Source organism: Ovis canadensis, chromosome 2 (genome assembly GCF_042477335.2).
Source record: "Ovis canadensis isolate MfBH-ARS-UI-01 breed Bighorn chromosome 2, ARS-UI_OviCan_v2, whole genome shotgun sequence".
NCBI classification, from domain to species: Eukaryota; Metazoa; Chordata; class Mammalia; order Artiodactyla; family Bovidae; genus Ovis; species Ovis canadensis.
Window position 1 is genome coordinate 66,542,378 of NC_091246.1, and position 25,708 is coordinate 66,568,085.

Consider the following 25,708-nt stretch of genomic DNA (forward strand, 5'->3'; position numbering starts at 1 on the left):
TTTGCTCCATTTCTAATCCTTTTGAACAAAAGCTTGGTGTTTTTAATACCAGCATTGTTTAGAGAGAACATCACAAAGCCCATTCTGTAGTGGAAAAACTTGAATTCAGTAGTGAAAGCAAAAGTCACTCAGTTGTGTCCAGCTCTTTGTAACTGCATTGACTATGTAGTCCGTGGAATTCTCTAGGCAAGCATACTGGAATGGGTAACCTTTCCTTTCTCCAGGGTATCTTCCCAATCCAGGGATCGAACCCAGGTCTCCCACATTGCAGGCAGATTCTTTACCAGCTGAGCCACAAGGGAAGGCCAAGAATACTGAAGCGGGCAGCTTATTTATTTTTTAACTGGAGGATCATTAATGAATTCAGTAAGCTTGAGTTAATTAACCTCCAATTTAAAAAAAAAAAAAAAAAGCTTGAGTTACTTACCCAAAACTGAATCCCAGTTCGTTTGAGAGATTTTTGATTAGAAAACAAACCTGTATCTTATTATATAACATTACCTCTTATATCATTGTATTTTAGTATTGAATTTGAGATGGTGGTGAAAATTTCCGCATCTAAAAGCAGGATCTCCACCTAGTCTATGGGAGAGAGTTAGGAGACAGGATCTGTTAGTTTTTCACACAATTTATATATAACAATGTGTAGATGTATGAATTTTCTGGACAGAGGGGAAAAGGTTCTATGAGACTGTCAAATATATTTTCAAATGTACCCAATGAAAGTGAAGAACAGCTGCAAAATTAAGCCACGTTTTCTCGACCTTGACACTATTGCTCCTTCGGACTAGAGAATTCTTTGTTGGGGGCGGGGTGGGGTGGGCTGTCCTGTGCATCATAGGGTGTTTAGCAGCAACCTTGGCCTCTACCCTCTGGGTGTCAGTGATATGTGTGTGCATGAGCACATGTACTTGTGTGTATGCACACACACACATATAACAACAACAACATTTCCAGATATTGCTGTATGTTCGCTGCAGAGCAAGTTGCCTTCTGTTGAGAACCACTGTGTTATGCAAATACATTATCTGATGGGTTGTTTTTCCTAATTGATCATTACCTTATTTCAGTAAATAAAGTTAGGAAGGACTCAAACCAGGCGTATTACTTTTAAGAGGTTGGGTCACATTTAAATAATTGAAATAGGTAAAGTCAACTCTAATGCCCCACGTCTATTTTAAAATTCATCTCTGTCTTTTTAATAATGACATGATTATTTCCCCAGTTTTGATAAGAATGAAACCTTACCATGGAGTGGGCAAGAGAGATGTACTGCATTTTTCTACATTCCAACTTATTCTTAACTAGTTAGTGATATCATTCATAAGTAGAAAATGAGTATATTTGGGGACTTTGTTGTCTTTCTATGGCTTTTAAGATAATTAGTTCAGTAATTGAGCCATTGATCCAGAAGATAGGTAAACTATGCCTATAGAATTATCAGTGAGCCAGGTGGACTGCCAGAGTGGAAGCTTAACAAAATATGCCTAGATGTGATTATTCCAAAAGCCCCTATTTAATATTAAACAGTGAAGTAACTTACCTGATCCAGGCACAACTGGAGGCAGCTAAGGTACTTAGACTCAATACTGGTTAAGTATGTTTCCAACTGATCTTCAGCTCTAGAATCACTTAACAGAATTCTAACCTCTTTTCCTTCGTATTCTACTTCTCAGTGGTTCTCTAAGCCTAGTACTAAGTTATACCACTTATGTAACATGGATAAAAACAACGTAGGTATCATTTACTATGCACCAAACACCATGTCAGACATGTCAATCATTACAACCCCATGAAATAGGCTTTAGTTTATTTATCTCACATTCGAACAGACTAAAACTGGGCAAGAAACAAAGGTTTCAAACTCCTCTCTCACTCCACAGTGTGACCTTTTTTCAATTCTAATAATAATAATACATTAACTTTTACCAAGAACTACTCACATTGTTTCACACCTTATATCATTTAATCCTTAGGAAAAAAATATGCGTCATTACTGTTATGATTATTATCCCTAGTTTACAAATTAAAAGAAAACCAAGACCAAGCAACATGCCCAAGATCACCTAGTTGTTTTTGCTAGCAGAGCCAAGGCGAGAACTCAGGTATTCTGACACCTGAGGACACATGCTTAACCACTGCAGTATATGCTCTCCTCTAGAAGCTCCAGTACTTTGGCCACCTCATGCGAAGAGTTGACTCATTGGAAAAGACTCTGATGCTGGGAGGGATTGGGGGCAGGAGGAGAAGGGGGCGACAGAGGATGAGATGGCTGGATGGCATCACTGACTTGATGGATGTGAGTCTGAATGAACTCCAGGAGTTGGTGATGGACAGGGAGGCCTGGCGTGCTGCAATTCATGGGGTCGCAAAGAGTCGGACGCTACTGAGCAACTGAACTGAACTGATACAACCCAACTGAAGGATGTTTAAAAGAATGAGAGACAATCAGCACTCTTCATATTGAACCAATTGGACAATTTTTGTTTAAAAGCAGAAGCCAGACCCAGTTCTGACAATATCTTGTTTCTGCAGTTCAGCAGATACCAGTATTTATACGAAGTTATGACGCCTTTGAAATATGTGACGTTGAGTGTTTGGGAACAGTGTTTGTTTGATTGTTTTGACCCTTTGAATAGGTATTACGATCAAGCTGAATGGAAACAGTCCTGAGAAATTAGATTAGAACAGTTGCTGTATTTACTGGCTGAATTTTCTTGGATCAAACTAGGTCTTAAATCTCATAAGTAAACACCTTCCTTTCCCCACCCACCTTTTAATCAGTCTAAATAAATATAACAGAAAGGACCCCTTTGTGCTTTTTCATTAATAGAACTTTTTGTAAATAAATGATAAAAGAATTTTGCAAGATAAGAGAGAGAGGGGATGAGAAACGGACCCACGTTTCCTATAAAACTGCTGACTCATTTTAAGAGAGTTCTGAGGCTACTAAGTTGTGAAAAGAATAGCATATATTTTTAAGGACAGTGAACAGATATGAATGAACATCAAATTTTGATATATTTAATTTCAAAGTCAGACAGTACTTGAGAGATTTTGAAGTTGCCTTGCAAGTTGATTAACCTAAAATGTATCGAGCCCCTAGTGTCCTGAGGCCTACAGGAAGTCTGTAATGTTTTAATTCCAGTAACTGGCACCATGGAATGTATCTTTGCAAAATGAAATTTAAAACTAATTTAAAGCCTTCATTGCCACTGATAAAATTATCATCGGTCTTTCTTTGTGGATGGGCATTCCTTCAGGAAATTTGATATCCAAGAGAAGACAGTCTTTTCTAGTAGGTGGTTTTATGCAAGGGATAGAAACCAATCTCCTACTAACTTAAACCCAGGAGGGATGACTTGATTTACAGCAGGGCATGATGGAAACTACTGCACCCAGGCCCCGAACCACCATCACAACCCAGTCTCCTTCGCTGGAATACCTGCTTTATTCACTCTGATCTGTTTCCCTAGTGGGAAACAGCCTTAGACACTCTGAATTCACTTTATTACAGAGAGAGCAAGGGAGCTTCTCTCCCCAGTTCAGTTAAAAAAAATCCAAAGAAAGATTCTGGTTGGCCTGTCTTGTGTCACTGTTGTCAGACAGCAAGTTACCATGATTAACCCAGCCTGGAAAAGACACCTACCTTTAGGGCCAAAATGGGTGGGAAAAACAAAAAAAAAAAAACTGTTTCTGAAAGAAGGAGGCAATGGATTCTGGCCAGGCAAAATAATAGTTATTGCATCCTCATCTATTTTCGGTGATAACAGGAAAGTAATTTGGCATATGAGAAACAGATCCCAGATAACATGTATCATGAAAACAAGCAAAAAAGAAAGAAAGAGGAACAAGAGATAGCATTGTACTTGAATGGAGTCAAGTACAAGTCAAGAATTTTATGAACCTGTCAAGATGAAAATCCAGCATTTCAACAGCAAGCACAGAAATAGGCCATTAGGCTACCTGATTCTAATTCCTACAAAAAAAAAAAAAAAGCAGCCTCTGTAACTGATAGGATACAATGCAGAAGAAAAAGCAGAAAGAGTGGTTCTCTGAGAGACTGGTTTGTGGTAGAAAACTGTGCAATGAGGTGGGGCCACAAGAGTAAGGCAGTTTAAGATGGATATTTGGGTTATCTGAGTCTTGTTTACAAATAATTATTCTCTTGGGCTTTTCAGCTCTTGATAAGCCTTTCAGAATTTGGAGAATTTACAGCATGGCAATAGTTGTCAAAATAGTTCAACTATCCCAGTTCCAGCTTTGCTAAGAAGAAAGAGACCCAGCAAGGACATTTGTCTTTCCCAGGAGCAGAAAAAAACATTAGTACTACATTCATAGGCTCAAGCTTCTGTGTCATATGACTCTCGTGCCTAGTCATGACTAGGTCCCACAGAAAACAATGGAAGATGAAGGGGTCCTCTTGTACCTGTGCTTTTTCTTTTTAAATGATTTTCTTAGTAACTGTTAAGAGTTGTTGGACATTGGTTTTAGTAGACCAAGTGGTTACCTGATCACAGCTCCCTGTCTCAACATCCCTTATCAGCAGTCTCAAAAGTGAACCAAGTTTTCCATCAGTGTCAGCATCACAGGAATACTCAATCATTCTGGTTTTCATTTGTTTCTCCCTCTGCTTCCCCCTGCTTCCAGATGATAGACATGATGTACTTTGTCATCATCATGCTGGTGGTGCTCATGAGTTTTGGGGTCGCCAGGCAAGCCATTCTCTTTCCCAATGAGGAGCCATCATGGAAACTGGCCAAGAACATCTTCTACATGCCCTATTGGATGATTTATGGGGAAGTGTTTGCGGACCAGATAGACCGTAAGCAAGTTTATGATTCTCATACACCAAAGTCAGGTATTTAACTTTAATTGGGTCATATCTTTTCCAAGTTCATTTGTTTGTTCTCAATAAATGGCTCAAGATAGAGGACTGATTCCTAGCTTGCTATCTTGGAGGTAAAAAAACAATTATAGAAGGTGAATATACAATTTTAGCAAAGTAGTCCTCGGATGTTTTTTCAGGTATGTCCTTCCTGTGACATCTGGTGTGCCAAATTTGACCAAGAATGGACCATTTTAGAGGATCTAAATTCCTTGGGGATTCAAAATCCTGGGGCCATGTGTTGAATATTTCAATATTAAAAGTATATTATATCATTACTCCCCATCCCTATTCTAGCCTTTAAAAAATAAATTCCTTGGGTTTGACTTCAGGACAAATAAACAATTCTCAATTTCGCCATCAGAATTCAAGAGTGAGGGCAAACAGCTGCGTGGTGTTTTCCTTGCACTGGAAACTATTCTCCAGTTCCTTTTCCCACTGTCTTAAATTATGTGCTATTGAGACTCAAAAGAAGCTAGTATTCATTGCCTGGAAGTATGGAAAGTGCCTTAGGTTATAAACGGAGTTGCTTGCTTATAAATGCCAAAAAAAAAAAAAAAAGTATATCATGAAGTGACTCATTGTAGGGAGTGAGTGCCAGCAGGCCCCTGATGCTTCATGCCCTAATAGATGCTGATTCTCTGTAATAAACACCCTTCTTGTACTGAGTTTGAAGATAGCTGTATCCTATGAGTCTGTTCCAGCATTTTATTTGGACCAAATGTCAGGGCACACCAAGCACTGGGAAATTATTTGGGAAGAACGCTTCAGAAAAGAAATATCTTTCATTGTGGAGGAGTTGAATCCCAGGAGCAACCATTTCTCATTTTCCCTGAGGAGTTTAGCTCTAGAAATAACATCCTTCCACCATTGTTGAATTAACATTTTTCTAACATTTTTTGCTGACAGGCCAGCCATCTGAGCTCTGGACTGTGGACACGGATTAGAGTTATATATCTAGACAGTATAGCTTATTAATAACAGGAGCAAAAACTAGTCGGCATCCCCCAACACCCACCCCTGCCAGTTTTAGGTAGGACTAAGACTAGGGAAATAAGGGTGAATGACCGCAAAGCGTGAGTCCTACAGGCCTGTGAAGAGTCTGTGTACAACAGCCGCAGAACGCACTAGTCTGTCATTTTCCCTGATGAGTTTTGAACAAATACTCTTTTCTTCTCAAAATGAGTTATCTGAGGCAAGAAGGGTTTTTTTGAAACACCTAATTGGAACAAATACCCATTTCATGAGACTTAGACAACTCACTGAGCAAAAATTCTAACTCCATCTCCCAGTTGGAATATCTTTGACAATGTGCAGCCTTCACCAAGACAGCTTTCTAGGGACGGGGGGGGGGGGGGGGGGGAACGCTTTTGAATTCATTCTTTCAAATGGTCCCTGAAGGCAACATGACACTCGAAAGTCCACCTGTGATCATTCTTCTCAGCAATTAACTGCACTATTTTTCCCCAACAATTTGCTTTTCCACTCCCATTATTTTGCTTTTCCTATCTCTCCTTTCTTCCCCTATGAGATTAAGCCCCCATAGGTCTGTAGACAATGTGACATTTGGGGATGGGAGAAAGAGGGAGGTGTAGGTGTGCTTTATGAGTGGGATTCTGTCCGTCCGTCTACAAGTGGCCATTTATTGATGTTGTACTATGAACGCAGCCTAGTGCAACAAACACCACCATTTGGCTGAATCAGAGGATCTATTATTGTTATTTTAAAGAAGGGCTGATTGTAGTTTAGAACTTGCAAAAACCCTGGCGGTGGAAGCGTGGTGTTTTGTGTGAGTGAAGTATGGAAACAGATGTGCCACGTTGTTGAGTAGACCTGCGATGCCCTGTGTGTGAGAATAAATTTCTGCCCCATATCCTACATACCCCAGTGTGTAGCCAACCCAGCCTTGGATGGATGCACCCTTCATGACTCCCTTCCCCCAACCACTGACCTTCCGTTTTGGTGTTCTGAAATTGGCTGCAGAAGTAGCCACTGTTCTAAGCTAAATCAGCCAGTTTATTGTCTAGAGTGCTAAACAGTATTTGTCCTTTCTCAAATGGGTATAGAAGGCTGCCCCCAAATCTGTCATTAAATTTGGCCTGTGTCGTTGAATATCCCTGTCTTCTAAATGATTTGATTTCCATGTTGTGGCACTGAGTGGGCCCAAGGGAGATTGGGTGACAGCCCCGCCCTGTCATTCACAACTGCCCAGGAGACTCGGTACCAAGCTGTTTGAGAAAGGTACAACTCGTTTATGCTACCCTGCGGTGTCTTGCCTCTTTTCTGTGCCGTGTCCAGGTTGGTTTGTGAAGCATGTGTTCAGGCTAATTGGATCTCATATCCACCTAGACTGCCAGGGTCCATCAGCCCCATCCTGTGGACGTGCCGTGGGGGCGCCTCTCCAAGCCCTGCTCATTCTTGCGCACCTTCTCAGAGGGACTCATTTGTAACATAATGCACGCGCTCCATATCTAACTCTTTGTTTTTAGCTGCAAAAGTGCTGAAGCCATTTCATATTGCAGAAATAATCTTTCTTAATTGGAATGAATATATTATATGTGGTTGTATAATGGGGGCCGCGGGGAGGCGGGGAGGTTATTAACATCTGTCCCACACCTCAGAAGGGAGGACAACTTTAAATGCCCTCACTTCTGGGAAACAGTGTTAACCAACTATAGATTTTTAAAATACATTTCATTTTTTTTCTTGTAGTTTGTCCTAAACCCAGAGAATATCAATAAGGCCAAAAAAAGCTAGAATGAAACTTCTAAGGTTACTTTCCAAATGTGCTCAAAGACTAAAAGGAAAAAGAGGAAAAAAACAAAAACAAAAAAGAGTGTAAATTTTCACCTCTGAGCCAGGTTGGATGAACACAAATGATAGTCCAGCCTTAATCTCAATTTATCTTTAGTGTAGCAGCTGAAACATTTGCTTTGGTGTTGAGAGCAGAAGTGAGTGTTAAAACATGATTGGAAACAGCAGATAATAAAACTCAGGAAAGGAGAGTGACAATCTGCTCTGTCTAGACAGCTTTGCCAAACACCCTGATTAACTGTTGGGGGTTGAACTTGCCGTCATTGTCTGATTGGTTGGTTCCTGGTTGTTGTTTTTTTGCATAGCCCCAAAGCATCTCAGGTGTCTATGTTATATATACTAGCTCTCTAAGACCCAATCTAAGGGCTACCATGAGGGAATTTGGTTGCTAAAAGTGTTACTACTGAATGATGGCATCCTTCTGGGCCTCTCATCAAATGAACCCTGTTGCATGGCTCCTGAGAGCTGGTCAGGATCCCACTGGAGCCTGAGGGGAAAAAAGCCACTTAAGAGAAGAGGAGGTACAGAATAAATTTTCAGCACATTCATTCCAAGGCTGGGCAAAGCTAAAATTAGACCGATTCTAGCCATCTGAGAAATCCAGTTCTATGTTTTGGTGTGTGAGGTGCTTGGAGATACACCTTTCTTGGCAGAGAAAATGGGGTGTCTCTGGCTTCCTCAAGTCTCTGAATGAATGAGACTTCCCTTTATTTACAGGGCATCCTTGTGTTGCCTGCTGTACACTCAGATTCTCCAGGCTATACCAGGGCAGGGGGAAAATGAATCATGCTCTTGAATGCATTAAATCAGCATCTAAATTTAGTCCTTCTTTCTGTCTCTCTGAGTATTTTCACAAGTTTGGTTGGTAATGTGAAAGCAGGATGTCCAAAACTTACTTTCTACCATGACAACTTATTATTTGGTCGTTTCTAGTCACCAGGGACGGGGGAGCCTAGTGGGCTGCCGTCTATGGGGTCACACAGAGTCGGACACGACTGAAGTGACTTAGCAGCAGCAGTCACCCTAAATTAACTATCCAACCTACTTAGTGCATAGATCACATTTTTTTTCTTTTATTGCCTAAGGCCTTTCCATCTGAAATTGATAGCTTATCTGGAGTAAGAGGGATTTTTGTGCTGTCGTTTTGATTTGGTTTTGCTCATTTATTTATTTACTATTAAAAACAAACAAACCTCTGTAGGCTTGTGGTCTATGTGATGTTGACTGGACTTAAAGTGTTGCTTTTGTCATGGAACAAGGAGCGTGTACATGTATGTACAGTTCAAACATTCTCCTGTATTACTTTTCTGTCTCAAATTATTTGTTGCTCATTTCAGGTGTAGAAATTAGGATAGCACAAGGCCAGTCTCTAAAATATGCCTGCTGTGGTGAGGCTTAGAACAGCAAGAACAGAGAGGGTGGCTGTGGTTAAAAGCTTCACTCCAGTTCTGGAAACTCAGGGCTCTGCATCTGTTTGGTATTCCGGACTGACCTTCACTAATGAATTCAGAGCACACTAATGCCTGACAGCTATAGCATGGGGAGTGTTGCCTGACCAGAGAAATATTTCGGAAAAGACAAACTTGAGCCAAAGCCAACATTTGGGAAAGGGGGCAATTGTTTTGCTGGGTTTTGTTTTTGCAAATTGCTAAGGAAGTAAGCCAATATGAGGCACCACCCCTGTTTTCTGTCCCTGAAAGTCATCTTATACTCCAGAGACTCCCCACCCAACGTGTTTACTAATACAAACTGAGGCTCAGCAGCCTTACAAACAGCAGAACTACCTGCAGATAGGCCATTGTGATGCAATTTGGTTCACATTATGACCAGCATTTGTTCCACTGTCATCAGACTGATTTTAGCCTTTGCTCACAGCTCAGGCTCCATTTTTAATTTGTTCGTTCTTCATCCAATGGAATCCATTGAATCCATTCAGAGGATATTTATTTTATTCCTACTGTGAACTGAACATCTAGATCCAGCGATGCATGTGACAGAGACATTGTCCTCAAGGAGTTTGCAGTCCAGGAAAGGCAGACGGACGTGGTCAATATACGTGGGGATGGAGCCCCAGACAGCAAGTAGCCAGTTCTTCCTGAAGGGAAAGGAGGGGCACAATAGAGGAACCCTGGCAGAGTGGGAAGGTTGAACTGAGCCCTGAAATATTGCTATTTGCTAGGCAGATGGGAGCAGGGGGGTGTGAAGGAGAAGAATGACATTCCAAACTGAGACTTAGCATGGAAAGTTCCAGGCTCAGCAGGTAGTTTAATATGGCTGACTGCAGGGTGAGAGGCAGGAGGCAGGAAACAGGACAGATGGGTCTGAAAAGAGACAGGAGCGTAGATTTTAGAGGAGTTGTCCCTCATGCTCAGGGTAGTACCATGCTCTGATACAAGTTTTAGTTGAAGCTATCAAGCAAAAAAGGGGCCATAAAAGGGATGGAGATGGGACCTGGGAGGACCTTAGGTAATAAAGTAGCAGTTGGGATGGAGAAGATAGGCAGCAGGGAACTTCAGAAAGGTAAGTTCAGAAGCACCAGGACACAGTCAGATGGTGCAGAAGGTGGTAGTGCAGGAAGTGGATGGAATTTAAGATGGAGGAGTTGAAGTTCACTCCAAGCATTCCAGCTTAGTCTAACCAGTGCTGTCACATCCTGAGACAGAGGACCTCTGGGGGGAAGGGGATCTGTTTACTTGGGGTTAGATGGAGCTTGAAGTTTCCATGGCAATGTGAGGAAAATCATGAAGAAGACTCTTGTATGTAGAACTCTGGAGCTAAGTAGAAAGAGCTGGATTGGAGATACAGATTTGGGGATCAAGAATATACTGACCTGTCAAAGCCACGGAAGCGAGTAAACTTTCCAAGCAGCACAGGTAGAGAAGGCCAGAGCATGAACGCTGAGAATGGGGGAATCAGTGCAAGAGAAGAGCACAGTTAAGTGTGTGTTTAAAAGTCCATTCAATTAGACATTTAGGAAATCACTGGTGACTTTGGCTAGAGAATTTTCATTTCAATGGGGAGTGCAAAAATCAATTAAAGTGATTTAAGAGTAAATGAGTAGCAAGGCAAAGCATTTACCAGGGAAAGGGAGCAAGAGAAGTGTTTTATATATATGGGGGGAAGGGTGTCAATGAAGTGAGGCTTGGCAAACAAAAAGTATTGTTTTGTAATCACCCCTAGGGAAAGTCACTGACTCAGTACCTATCAAAGAATCGCTTAGGGCCACCTCTTTGCATAGTTCAGTTGTCTGTTTTCTCAGTCAAAACTCAGCAGCCCAGATCAGGAAAAACAAGTAGCTGGATTAAGTCAAGATTGAAGTTTTGTTGTACCAATATAGCAAAAATAAAGGGGCCTAGGGATTTTGAAACAGCTTGCAAGGGTTCTTAAAGTTATGCATTATGAACGCTAAGGTGGAGGGTGAAGAAAATCAAGGTACAATGTTGGTAAGTATTTTCGAATTAAAAAGAGTAATCGAAGGACTAGACTTCTAGCCTGAATACCAAGTATTCTGAGAACTGAGGTTCCTCAGAGGAGTGACAGTAAGATGCTGTGGCCAGAGAATGGTACACTGGTACTAAGGCGGGACATTTAGGATAACGATAAAGTCCAAGAGTGGCTATAAGAGTGGGTTCCAGGATACACTGGAATTGAGGTCCTGCACAGTGAAGCTAGCTTCTTCTGTGTTTGTCACTACAGGTATTGAAGTGTCCCTACTAATGCCACAAGATGGAGTAGACAGGAAGATTTTGAGCAGGATAACCTGAAACTCAAGGGAGAAAGGGCTTTTTGCACAAGAATGAAAAACAATGGTTTAGAAGAGGCAAAGTATCAGTGAGAATGCAGACAAGACTTACAGGAACCTTACTGGCAGATGAGCAGAAATGTGTGATTTCCATTTGAGAAGGTTACAGGGAGGTGGTGTCTTCCTGCACAAGAATTTTAGCTAAGGCAAGAAAATGTGGTATAAGAAAGCATAGGAGTCTGTGTTCAGTGGTAAGGGTTTTCCAGAAAGCTCTGGGAAAAGGGAGAAATGGGAAAATTCAATGGGCAGAAAGCCCAACATCGTATGGGACAATAGCATAAGGCAGGATAGTTAAGCGGAAGAGTTTGCATTGCAAAAAATAGAGATCGTGGGTAAGACCTGGTTGTGAGAATAATTTTTTCAGATTGAGGCAGCTGGAGACTAGAGCCTGGTAGCATAAGAGGCAGATGAGGATGATGAGATCTAGTCTCAAGAGTGACCATTGCTCAAGTTTCCAAGATTGTTGGAGACAAATTATTCTGGTGCCCAAGGAGTGGGTATGGCTCCTAGGCCACAGATGCAGATGCTGCTAGAAAATTCAACTATATTTTTATTATAATTCTGCTTCTTTCTATTTTACATACCTACCCTCTTACACTAGGGGGAAATTATGACCTCAGGGTCACCCCTCTTTACTTTCCTTGAGGTAGATTAATGTTGGGGTGGGTCAGGCTGTAGTTTTGAGTCACCGTCTACACATGTCCACACAGTTTGCTGCTAAAATATCCATTATACTCATCACTATGCAAATCTAGTTGACTTTTGAGGTCTTCCCACAGTCTCAAATCCTAGACCTTTTCTCCCCCTGGGACTCTGCTACCGCAACTGAGCTGCCAGGAAGACCATGCAGCCTGAACCTACAAAGCACTTGCAAACTGGCATCTACTCTGAAACAGCCTCACATGTGTGCATAGACACACATTTCTCTCCTTTCCCTTCCAGTCTCGCTCCTGCCAGAACACTTTCACCTGTTCCCTAGATTCTCCTTTCTGTTGCCCATTCTGTTATATACATACACATTACATATACATATTGTAAAAGGGCAAGGCAACCTACTCCAGTATTCTTGCCTAGAGAATCCCATGGACAGAGTATCCTGACAGGCTACAGTCCATAGGGTTGCAAAGAGTCAGACATGACTGAAGCAACTCAGCATGCATACATATACATACACATATACTACAAATGCTTTAAAGTGCAGAGAGCTTCTACATCTGAACCACAAAAGCAGCCAGAGGCTTGAAGGCTGTCTCTGGGTTGTGCCTTGCAACCGCTCCTTCCCTGATTCAGAGCCAATACCTGCTTGCAAGACAAGCAGGAAAAATGAGTGAGTATTTCGGAATGCTATCCCCCACATTGATTTAACCATCTTGTAAGGAAAAACAGGATGCCCCAAAGAAAAACAAACTTGTTGGTGCCAGGCATGCTAGCTGTAATCTCTGTGTTTCAAAGGGAGGATTGTGTGTGAAGGGATCATGATAATCATAATAGTTTATATGTCATAATAAATCATCTCACAATATTGCTGTGGGATTTCCCAAGCTCTCAGCATGGTAGTAGGTCTTACAAGTTCTTCTAGACTAGCCCTGTCCTAGAATCTTCTGTGATAGTGGAACTGATATAGACCTGCACTTTTCATCACATGTGGCTAGTGGGCCCTTGAAATGTGACCAGTGTGAAGGAAGTTTTAGTTTAAAGGGCTGTGTGTTGCTAATTGCTACCCTACTGGACAGCACAGTTCTAGTATATGAAAGTCCTTTGGAACACCAGCTCATGAGAGCCAGGAATACATCTGCCTTCTTTCCTGCTGTAACGTCAGCATCTCAAACTGTGTCTGGGACAAAAAAAAAGCTCAGAAAATAGTTGATGCATGAAATAAACCCCTTAATGTGAGAACTAGAAAGAGAGTAAGGTTGTTCTCTGCTTTACAGTTTTTAAAAGAAGATTTCAGTGATACATAATGGAATTTGAATTTTTTTCAATTGAGAGAATGAAAAAGAGTTACATTTATTTAAAAAGAATGTAAAATTTGGGTGAATTAAATGTAGTGATCATGGATTCGTATTTCAAACACACACACACACGGAAAGTGAACTCAGCTGGGATCCTAGAGTTGTTAACTTCCTGCAATATAGCTGAATTTGTATTCAAGAAGAGAATTACAGCCACATTTAAGAAATATTTATTGAACAAGTCATCATTCTAGATTCTGTGCAGAGATAGAATGTTGGATAGCAGAAGAGAGGACGGAGGGAGCAAGACCAGAAGAAAGGGAGGAAGGGCAGGAAGGTGGTCAGGCCGTTTGTTGATGAGGGCCCCTGAGGAAGGAAGACAGAGCTGTGTGAGCCTAGTGGTGGGACTGGATGAGACCGGAGCAGAAACCCCTGCCAACTCTGCCCTGTGCCACACTGCAGGTGGTTGCCATGCATCCCGTAACAACGGCCCTTTCCACAGGCGCAGTGTTCTGACCAAACACACCCAGGCAGATGGCTGATTTCTACTCAAAGCAGAGCAAAGCACATCCTGTCTGATAACGTGGCAAGATTTTAACTGATGTTTATTAACAACAACTGAAAAATAGACTGACCTCCACACAGGTTAACTATTAGCAGACAGTCCCAGCAAGATTCACATGTTAATTGTTTTTTCTCAAATGTGACAAGATAAACCTGCAGCCTCAGTAAGGAAGGGGGAAGGGGGGAAGAAAGGTGCTCAAGATTTTTTACAAGATACTGTCCAGTGGAGCGTATAGCTTCCTGCCGTTAGATTTCAGACTCTGTCTGGCAAGTGACGTTTGACTGAATTGCTTGGCATTCAGCTAGACATTTGGTATCTAGAATATCAGGCCTGAAGTTAAGATGAGGACATGCTTCGCAGAAGACCCCAATATCTTAAGGTCGGATGCAGAATTTTGAGTCTTTGCCATGATGACATACTCAGTTCAAGTAGATAACATCCACTGATAAGTTAAAACTGGAGGGGGCTATTTCTTAATCTGGGTCATCATTATGTGATAGCAGGATGTCATTGTCACAGTGTAATATAAAAAGGAATAAAGCAGACACCCTGCTATCACATTTTCCAGATTCTAGTTAGAATAGGTTCGTTCATTCAGTGACATTTGCTGAGCGACTCTGTGTGCCAGACACTGTGCTAGGAACTGGGGATTAAAAAGAGACATACATTATTGCCTTGGCTTTGAAAAATGTCTAATGGGGATGACTGACAAGTAAACAAATCAATGCATATTTCCATAGAGATGATGTTTAAGGACTTGGCTCAAAGGAAAGAAAATACTTTCATTTGAGGGTGGGCAGGAGTGAGCGGGACATGGTGAAGCAGAGAAAAACAAGGGAGGGCAGAGTACAGGCAGAGAAATTCTCCTGGAGGTAACAGTTAAGCCGGATCATAAAGGGTATTAAGAGTTTCCCAGACAGATCCTAAGAGGGCATTCTAGACAGAGGGACCATTGTGTACACAGCTCGAGAGAGAGGACAAGGCATACATGAAGACCGCAGAGCAGTGAGCCTCCCTCCCTGGACAGGTCAGTCAGGGTTAGTGCCCCCACAGGTGCTCCCAAGCCGCCTCTACCTGCCCCGGGTTAATGTATGCACCACACTGGTTTCTTCTTCTTTCTTATGTGTATCTCCCCACTGGACTATATGCATTTTGAGAGGGTGAAAGCCACGATTTGTGTGCATCTTTTCCACCATATTTGAGTGAGTGAATGGAGAAGAGGTTAGAAAGGCAGGTTGTGAAGCCTTTGTATGTTAGGCCAAGAAATTTGAATCTTTTCTTATGGGAAATGCACAGTTTACCTTGTGTGGAGCTCATTTCTAAGTTAAAGCTCCAGTTTATGGAATTTGCACGTTGTGAATGTCAAGTGGTGATATTGTGGTTGGAAAATACACAACCCTGATGCCCATTTCAGGGAAGTTAGATGAGCCATAGAAAAACCTTTTGTTCCAAAATGTGTTTTAAAAAAGAAGTAGCAAGTTTTGAAGAGTCAAAACATCATCCCCTGAATAGATTAAATCTACTGACTCTTCTCCTCTTGGTGTAAAATATTTGAATCTTTCATCTTAACTGCCCTCCACCCAAAGTAGCTGAAATCAGCATTCAGGGGAGGAAAGTTAAAATGGGGGCAGGTAATGAAACTGGTGGCTCCAGAGGGAAAGGCAGACTTTGAGCAGACAGAGAGCTTCGTGAGGCTACTCTGTGCCTGGAGGGCAGAGAAAGTGAGATGGGTGTGGGGACATTCAGAAAGAGAGGTGGTGGCAAAAACAGCTATGCCTACCTTGCAGTTTTGCCAAGGGCCCTGGCAGATGCCCGGCTTGCCTCCAAAAACAGTCTTCTATGCTGTCTGCAATAAATTGCTGATGCCTGAATTTAAATATCAGGACTGCTTGAAGTTCTAAACAGCTTCAGGCTCCCCTAGTTCAGGCTGCAGGTGCTGGAGTTCCCCACTCTAGCTTCTCCATTTCGGTCAGGTTTCTTCTCATCTACAACCTGGCTCTCCCTGTGAGAGGATTAACAGGTACAAAAGAGAGGAAGGAAGAGAGAGAAAAGGAGTATGCATTCAGGTACCACCCTCTCTCATCTTCTCCTTTAGTTCATCCTTCGTTTATCTTCAGGTCCATTAAAAGTCTACTTCCCAGGAAACTCAAGGTTCAGAAAGCCCCAGGAAAGTCAACAGAAGCTAGAATAGCCTCAGAGAAGTTTTCTTGTGACCACAGAATCTCCCACCGTTAAGCCTACCCCACTGGTTCTCAACCAGGAACAATTTCACCGCCACCCCCACTCTTACCCCAGGGGACATTTAGCACTGCTTAGAAGTGTCTTTGTGTATCACAACTCAAAAGATGCTACTGGCATCTAGTGGTAGAGGCCAGGGATGCTACTACACAGGACAGCCTCCTAACCAAAAGAATCATCCAACCTAAAATGTCAGTAGTGCTGAGGCTGAGAAAACCTTGTCTATCAGAATCCAAACTTCATTTTTTTATTGTTGCTTCTCGAAGAAAAATGGCACAAGGTAGCTAGTTGCCACCAACATCTGCAAAGTCCTCAAGGACAGATCTGAGAAGATCCCGGGTCCTTACAACCTGATGCCAGGAACATAGTGTTTTAGGCCCCCATCTGCCATCCCTTACAGAGTTTCTCAACATCTCTCCGCGCTCTGCTCACTCATTTGATCTTCAGACCAAAGACCAAGTTGGGACATCATGCAATTACGGTGTCAGAGTAGTCAACATGATAAGCCACTTTTAGAAAGGCCCCGTCTCCTGTTCTTGGGGACCAGTTTTGAATGGAATAAATCTAGCTACCACTGCAATGAAGTATGAGGAAAACCCAGAAGCCTTACCTGTGGTTCACAATTTACTAAATATTTTGCTGATCCAGGTAGAGACTAACAAACTTCAAAACTTCCCAAGTTTGTATCTGAGAGATGCTAGTGGTTTTTTCATAGGAAAGCAACATCCTGCGTGACTAGAGAAAGTTGCCTGAGTGACCTTGAAAGTCCTGTGAAACTGTCCCGTCCAACCAGTCCAGCTCATCATCTGGGATGAAGCAGGAAGGAGAAGCACACTCCCCGTGAGCAGACTCAGTAGGTACAGCTACTGGCCGACTTAACACCATGGGACCAGATCCAAAGCCATTTTAAAATATTTGCTGCAGCCAGTGATTCTCTCCTGAGTAGACCACAGGATCCAGCTTTACAAAATCACAGTCCTTGAAGCAAAGGAATGGAGTCTGTGGCATGCCCTTTTTAATATTCTGAACAAAGGCTTTATAAATAAAATGCCACTGTGAATTGAGTGGTTACAGTACTGCTCCAGGAAAGCCAGTTGCTGACAAGTACTTCAAAGTCAAGGATGTCACCTGAGGAACATAGCGTTCAACAGCCAGAGGAACTGTGTGTGGTGTATGCGGTTCTATCATATAGCGAGTACTTGAATATACAGGGCGGGGACACCTCCATCAAACAGGCCAGGCACTAAAAGACGAGATTCTTTTCAGTGAATTTAAGATTATACAACCTGTCAGGAGTCTACACGAGATAACCAAGTGTCGAACATGTCACTGCTCTTTGAAAAATGTACAGCAACTGCACTTAAGCAGATTGTACCAAATATAAGGATGCCTGAGTTCTTTATTAGCTGTCAAGTGTATTACAAAGGCTGTGTCATGAAATTCATGGGTTTCTTCTGGCATTTCTAGGCAAAGGGAAGTCAATTAACATTTGCTGAGATCCTGTTACGATGGCTGGCACTGGACCAGGCTCAGGATATTCTGAAACCTGCTGAATGCTGATATACTGTCAGTGTACAAAAAGAGTAGAGATTAAGTAAATTCCTTACAGGGCACAGCCAGGTTGGTGGAGGCAGAATAGGAACCCAAGCCTGTCTAACTTCTAAGTCAGTGCTCTCATCTCTACATTGTAACAGAAGGCTGCTTCCATCTGATTCCACAGCTCTCCTTTCTCCTCCACACCTCACTCCACTGACTGGACCATAGTTATGCATTTATTTACCTAGAAACTACTTATCAAGTGCCCTACTTGGCCCTGGAGAGAAAATGGTGCACAAGAGAGGTTTTATCTTTCCCTTAATGGGAATTATGTTCTCCTGAGGGCAGGTGAGAGGTAGACAGTAAACAAATAAATACTTTGGGAATAGTAATAGGTTCCGTAAAGAGAAGGTCGTGGAGTCATTGGGGTAAGGATTCAATTTTGCATAGAATGGGAAAGACCTTGAAGAGATGTTTGTACTGAAATATGAATGATGAAAACCCAGGTGGCAAGAACTGGGGAAAGAACAGTCCAAACAGAGGGAGCAGAAATGACAAAAGCCATGATGTGGCAGGAATGATCTAGTTGTGTTTAACTAGAATCAGAAAGAATGCCTGTGTGACTGGAGTTTAAGATGCAAAGCAGCTCAAGTTTATATAATACATTTTGGTGGAAATCCTGGATTTGAATGTGTGATTTAATTCTAGCTTGTTGTTCAGTTGCTAAGTCATGTCCGACCTTTTGCAACCCCATGAACTGGAGCATGCTAGGCTTCTTTTTCTATCACTATCTCCCTGAGTTTGCTGAAACTCATGTCCATTGAGTCACTAATGCCATCCAACCATGTCATCCTCTGTCAACCTGTTCTCCTCCTGCTCTCAATCTTTCCCAGCATCAGGATCTTTTCCAGTGAGTCTGTTCTTTGCATCAGGTAGCCAAAGTATTGGAGCTTCAGCTTCAGCATCAGTCCTTCCAATGAATATTCAGGACTGATTTCCTTTAGGACTGACTGGCTGGATCTCCTTGCAGTCCAAGGGACTCTCAAGAGTCTTCTCCAACACCCCAGTTCCAAAGCATCAATTCTTCGGCGCTCACTCTTCTTTATGGTCCACCTCTCACATCCACACATGACAACTGGAAAAACCATAGCTTTAACTATACAGACCTTTGTCAGCAAAGTGATATCTCTGCTTTTTAAAACACTGTCTAGGATTGACATTTATCTGTTCTTCCAAGGAACAAGCATCTTTTAATTTCATGGCTGCAGTCACTGTCTGCATTGATTTCGGAGCCCAAGAAAATGAAATCTGATACTGTCCACATTTTCTCCATCTATTTGCCATGAAGTGATAGGACCGGATGCCATCATCTTCATTTTTTGAATGCTGAGTTTTAAATCAGCTTTTTCACTCTCCTCTTTCACTGTCAAAAGGCTCCTTAGTTCCTCTTCACTTTCTGCCATTAAAGTGGTATCATCTGCATGTCTGAGATTTGTTATTTCTTCCAGCAATCTTGATTCCAGCTTGTGATTCATCTAGCCTGGCATTTCACATGATGTACTCTCCATATAAGTTAAATAAGCAGAGTGACAATATACAGCTTTGATGTACTCTTTTTCCTATTTGGAACCAGTCTGTTCCATATCCAATTCTAACTGTTGCTTCTTATCCTGCATACAGGTTTCTCAGGAAGCAGGTAAGGTAGTCTGGTATTCCCATTCTCTTTAAGAATATTCCATAGTTTGTTGTGATCCATGCAGTCAAAGGCTTTAGCATAGTCAAGGAAGCTGAAGTAGATTTTTTTTTTTTTTTTTGGGAATTCCCTTGCTTTTTCTATGATCCAGCAAAAGTTGGCAATTTGATCTCTGGTTCCTCTGCCTTTTCTAAATCCAGCTTGTACATCTGGAAATTCTAGGTTAGGGACTGGATTTAAGAACAGATCAACAACTCTGTAATCATTCATTCAGAAACCAGCCCACCATCATATGCTGATAGGAGAGTAGAGAATCTTCCAGAAACCAATGGCTTCCAGAATCATGAAGGGAGCAGCCCTTTGGCCTCACTGAAGGGTTCCCTCAACACTGGGATGGTAGTACTGTGGGTGCTTTCAAAAAACAACCATCGTGAATGAATTAGACACGCACATGGAAAACTCACTCTACCTCCCAAGAGGAAATTTACCTGTCTCTGTGAGTGTGTCAGATAGCCTCCGTCATCAAAACTGTGAACATCTTAGTAACGTAAACAAGGATACACACTTGTAAATGAGACATGCTCACAGATGAGTCAGAAAATTACAAATTGGGAAGAGGCAGATAAAAAATGTTAGCCGTGAGAAACCAGCACCATGCACTGCGTATAGCACAGTCAAGGGGAAAACATCTTCCAGAAGAGTTTGCTTTGGGGAGTTACCATTGGCCCCATAGGAGTTCACAGTGTACAGAGCGCCTGGTGTGCATGCAGAGCTCAGTTACGAATGACTTGAGGCACTGTAGCAGGGACAGCCCATGACGGGACCAAGAGCTGGATACTCTGAATCCCAGTTCTGTCACCTCCAATAGCTCTGTGACCTTGAGCAAGTTGGTGACCCTCTCTGTGCTTCAGTATTCTTAGCAAATTTAGGACAGTAAGGAAGTTTTGCCTTGGTGTACCTCTCCCACAGCAACACTAGTAAGAAAAAGAGCAGTCTTTCCCGCATCAATATAATAAACCTAGGAAATACAGGAGTTCATGCATATTAGTGTTTATGATGAAGCTAACATCTGCATCTGTGTCAGAGTGTGATGTGTTCAAAGAAAACATTAATGAATAATGGCCCTAGTGATGTGCAGATGTGCCAAATTAATGAAATTTGGGGAAGGAATAAAACAAAATTTGCACTTTAAAGGGCGCAATATCAAGGACTTCTCAGAGATAAGGTGGTATTGGTGTTAAGCAAGGCAAGGGTGAAGTGGAAACACTTAAAGAATTGAGTCATATGCAGTGGATGTTCACCAAGCTGTTGCTTAAACCTCCAGTCCCTTGCAGCAGGGAAGCCAGCTCCAAATAGGTGCAGGAGCCTTGAGCCATCCAAACAGCAAGGTGCTTTCCAGCATCCTCTATTCCACTGTGTTCTTTTCAAACAAAATCCATTGAAACAGTTATGTCAAAACAAGCTGTCTCAAATAGCATTCCTCTCACTTGAGTGGCGCAGTGGTAAAGAACCTGCCTGCCACTGCTGGAAGCACAGGAGACACGGGTTTGACCCCTGGGTCAGGACGATCCCCTGGAGTAGGAAATTGCCACCCACTCCAGTGTTCTTGGCTGGAAAATCACATGGACAGAGGAGCCCGATGGGCTATAGCCCATGGGGTCACAAAGAGTCAGACATAACTGAGCGACTGAGCAGGCACACACACTCTGTTTACAGCAATGCAGAACCAAGGTTCTGTCACTGCTGATCATCATGAAAACCAACAATCTTCTTTGCCCTATTATGTCTGCCTTCCAGCCAGCCTGAAAGTCATTGTGGATAGATAATGTAATTTCTCATCCGTTCATAGATTCAGCAGATGTTTAGAACCTACTGTGTTCCAAGCACTATGGTGGGTGCTGGGGTATAGTAATGAGTAAAACCTGAGTAGGGGCATCAGATATCAAACACAGAATCTCACAAACACTTAACCTTAAGCTCTGATAAGTGTGTGTTCAAGAAATAGAAGTGATATGAGAACATCAAACAAGGAGACTCAGGGAAAAGCTTTCTGAGGAAGTGACTTTTTGAGTTAAGCTATGCAGAGTAAGTAGGAGTTTACCAGGCAATGGGCAGGAGAACCCAGAAGTAGTCTTTGCCAAGTCCCTGAGTCAGAAAGGAGGTAACTCTTGCCAGTAACTGGGAGAAAACCAACATGATAGAAAGATAGTATACAAGGGAATATATAGTTTGAAAAAAGCTGAATAGCAAATGAGGGTCAAGTTGTCTAGGACCTTCTAGGCCAGTGTAGGGATGAGTGTTTTCTTAGATTTAATGGAAAATTTTTGAAAGGCTTGTTGCAGAATTTAGCTGTAGTAGTGATTGTAGTGGTTGTGTTATATATGTGTGTTTGTGTGTGTATGTGTGTGTGCATACTTTTGTAAGTGTGTTTATGTGTCTGTGATGTGAATTGCATGATTTGATCAATCAGCATCAATCCAGCTGTTACCATGGGGACTATTGAAGGCCCCACAAGCACCAGATCATGCTGAATAGGAGCACAAACCTGAATTCCAGGCAAAGTTTCGCCCTCATAAGCTGGCTATGAACCCAGCCTCTAGCTGAGCAATGAATTGATTGGTCTTAAACTTTATCAGTGGTGATTTGACTTGGTACTTGGTCTCTGTATTTTGGAAATTTTATCTTGTAACTCAAGGAGTGTTTCTGCCTACCCTCCTTGCTTGGGGGGCACCACTGGTATTTAATATGTGGGGTTCAGGGAGGGCCCATGTCCTGCAATGTACAGGACACTCACACAGTCAAGCATTGTTCTCTCTCCCACACAGCTCTCCAGTGTTTCTTGCAGGCATTCATCTAGGTGAAAAACCTGGATATGATTATCTGAGCCTAGCTCCATTTTACATTTAAAAACACAATATTTTTGCATGTTTTTAATAAGCAGTAATTTTTTCCAGGAATGAAACCACCATGAAAATTGATGGCAGTGGTATTTTGTTTGCTTTGGACATTTCCCAAGGGTTGTTCACCCTTTTGGAAAATCAGCTCATCAGTGACAATGCTGCCGATTGTTCTTGAGTCTTCTATTCAGTCTACATTTGTGTCGGTCATTCATGCAGATTCGTCACATAGGTGTGGAGGTATCTTCACTTAGGTATCTGCCCACTTCACTGTGGCTTGTGGAATAGTCAGACCTGAGCGTTTATATATCAAAATATTTATTATGTTATAAATCGCTTTCCTTTTATTCTCCCTGTATTTTTAAAATTAGAACACTATATTGATTTTTCTATAATTATGCATGCAGGTAAATTATACCATTGATAAATTTTATTTCAGAACAGTAAAGGAAAAAATACAAATATTATAAAAAAGAGTTGTTGGATCTGATAAGATTGATAGCAATGAACAAGCCTTTTTAGTGCTTCAAAATATGATTTTAAGAATCTATCGATCTACTATCTTTGGATAGTCTCTTGGTAACTTTAATATGTAGAGAATTCTATGTAAAACTTTATTTTGTTAAATAGCCCAGAGAGTTATCAAGGTTGACACCATGTGAGAAGTCACACCACATGAGAAGTCACATGGGTGTCATTTATCCTGAACATAATACGACAAGACAGACATTCGACCTTTGTGGTAGTTGTTCAGTCGCTAAGTTTCATCTGACTCTTTGCGACCCTGTGGACTGCAGCCTGCCAGGCTTCCCTGTCCTTCACTATCTCCCTGAGTTTGCTCAAACTCATGTCCATTGAGTCAAGTGATGCCATCCAACCATCTCATCCTCTGTCATCTCCTTCCCCTCCTGCCCCCAATCTTTCCCAGCATCAGGATCTTTTCCAGTGAGTCTGTTCTCCGCATCAGGTAGTCAAAGTATTGGAGCTTCAGCTTCAGCATCAGTCCTTCCAATGAATATTCAGGACTGATTTCCTTTAGGATTAACTGGTTGGATATCCTTGCAGTCCAAGGGATTTTCAAGAGTCTTCTCCAATGCCCCTGTTCAAAAGCATCAATTCTTTGGCTCTCAGCCTTCTTTATGGTCCAACTCTCACATCCATATATGACTACTGGAAAAAACATAGCTTTGAAGCCTTTGTGGAATTCGTCCCCAAATTCTTTAACTCCAGTCTAATCAGGAGGGGAGAAATATATGACAAAATCAAATTGAGTGATATACTTCAAAGCACCTGACCAGTATTCCTCAAAAGTGTCAAGGTCATTAAAAAAAAACAAGGGAAAAAAAGTAAAAAAAAAAAAACAAAACAAGAGGACTGAGAAACTGTCACAAACCAGGAGACTAAGGAGATTCGATGACCAGATGCAGCGTAGCATCCTGGATGGGACCCTGAAAGAGGAAAAAGACATTCGCAGAAAATTGGTCAAATATTGACCCAAGCCTGGAGTTTAGTTAACAGTAACATCCCAATGTACATTTCTTCATGTCATCAAAAGCACAGTAGTTGTGTAAGACTTATACTAGAGGAGACTAGGTCAAGGGTATACAGAAATTCTCTATACTATTTTGGCAACTTTTCTATAAATCTAAAATTATTCAACTTTTTTTGTCCCTTTAAAAAACATAGGAAGACATTAGGAGTCCCACATTTTAAAAATATAGTTTTTCTAAAGATATAAAAATGCTCATCATATGAAAAGATACAATTAAAACAGAAGAAATGTCATATCTTTCTTGGACCCTTATACTCTAGGGTCAATATATGAAGAAAACAAAGACTATATGGAAACCATTGTCAGCTGATACAAAACATCTTGTCCTTAGTGAATAAACAAATGCCAAGAGACATGGTAGAAATGGAGGGAATAGAGTGGTCATGTCAATCAGATGAATTGAGACCAAGCTTTGAAGAAGGAAAAGGGCCTTGCAGGCAAGACAGAAAGGCTGATTGATAAAAGCAGACTATTCTTGGGAAAAGTTTGTGTCAAGTAGTAATGAGATATGAGGGTAATAAAAATAATAATAGTCAAAACTGGAATAGCACTGTCTGTAATCAGGCACTGTCATCATTTGCAAGTGCCCACTCAGTTATTCCCCATAAACAGTCTATGAGGTAGGATTGTTGTTGTTGTTGTTTAGTTGCTAAGTTGTATCCAACTCTTTGCAACCCCATGGACTACAGCCTGCCTGGCTCCTCTGTCCGTGGGATATCCCAGGCAAGAATACTGGAGTGGGTTGTCATTTCTTTCTTCAGGGCATCTTTCCAACCCAGGGATCAAGCCTGAGTTTCCTGCACTGCAGGCAGATTCTTTACCACCAAGCCACCTGGAAATCCCTGAGATAGGATTATTGCCCTTATTTCTAAGGGATAAGGAAACTGAGTCACAGAGAATATTATGTACATGTTAGATTGAACTATGAAATTGCCATTTTTGTAGGTCAAAATTGTTTACTCTCAGAAATTTCATGTGGTTCGACCTAATAAGTAAATTGCCTAAAGTCCGTGGCTATTTTGACAGGCAGAGCTAGACTTTGAACCCTGGCAGCTGGCTCAAGAGTCTGGGCTAAAAGCCTTGTGGCTATAGGGCCTCTTACAGACATGGCCAACACTTACTGAATGCATACTGTGCACCCAGCGCTATCTAAAGTTTTACACGTATCAACAAGTCATTTATCTTTGCATCAACACTCTTGAGGTAAGTATGATAATCACCCAATTTATAGTTGAAGAAACGGAGACTCAGAGATATTTAAGTGACCTGCCAAAGCTTACACAGCCAATAAACGGCAGTACTGGGATTTGAACTCAGGCTGACTGGCCCTGGGGCCTGGACCCAGTGCTCCCTGCCTCTCTTGTATTTGCAGATGTGATGTGACAGAATCTGAACTGAGATAAGCTTTCACTGCATTTCAGTACTCTGGAGAGGAAAGGCTTTTCCTGTCAAACCTCAGTACAGATCCTCAGGACTTTGCATTGGAAGGATACATGAGAAAGGGACATTGCATTTTCTGGACAGCTCAAAATGAATGATGTTGTTATTCTGATGGAGTAGAAAACTGACCTCGTAATTACTTCAAAAATAAGTAAATAAAAGACAGATGAAAGATAATGGAGCAAAAGGAGAGAAAAAGAATGTGAAAGACTAGAAGATGCATTATAGAAGGTATTTTAGATGTTTCTATGCTGGAGATATTTGGAATCAAGTATTTTATTTGTAACTGGTTAGCTTGTTCCGGAGAAGGCAATGGCACCCCACTCCAGTA

General features: G+C 41.7%; 1 protein-coding gene across 2 annotated transcripts in view; it reads left to right on the forward strand.

The window, feature by feature from the left end:
* The window catches only part of TRPM3 (transient receptor potential cation channel subfamily M member 3), a 596,910-nt gene that overhangs the window by 532,561 nt on the left and 38,641 nt on the right, over positions 1 to 25,708 (forward strand). For both annotated transcript variants that reach the window (XM_069574093.1, XM_069574094.1), the window contains one exon: positions 4,651 to 4,825. In XM_069574093.1, coding sequence (XP_069430194.1) covers positions 4,651 to 4,825 — 175 coding nt within the window. The remainder of the gene's footprint in view (positions 1 to 4,650; positions 4,826 to 25,708) is intronic.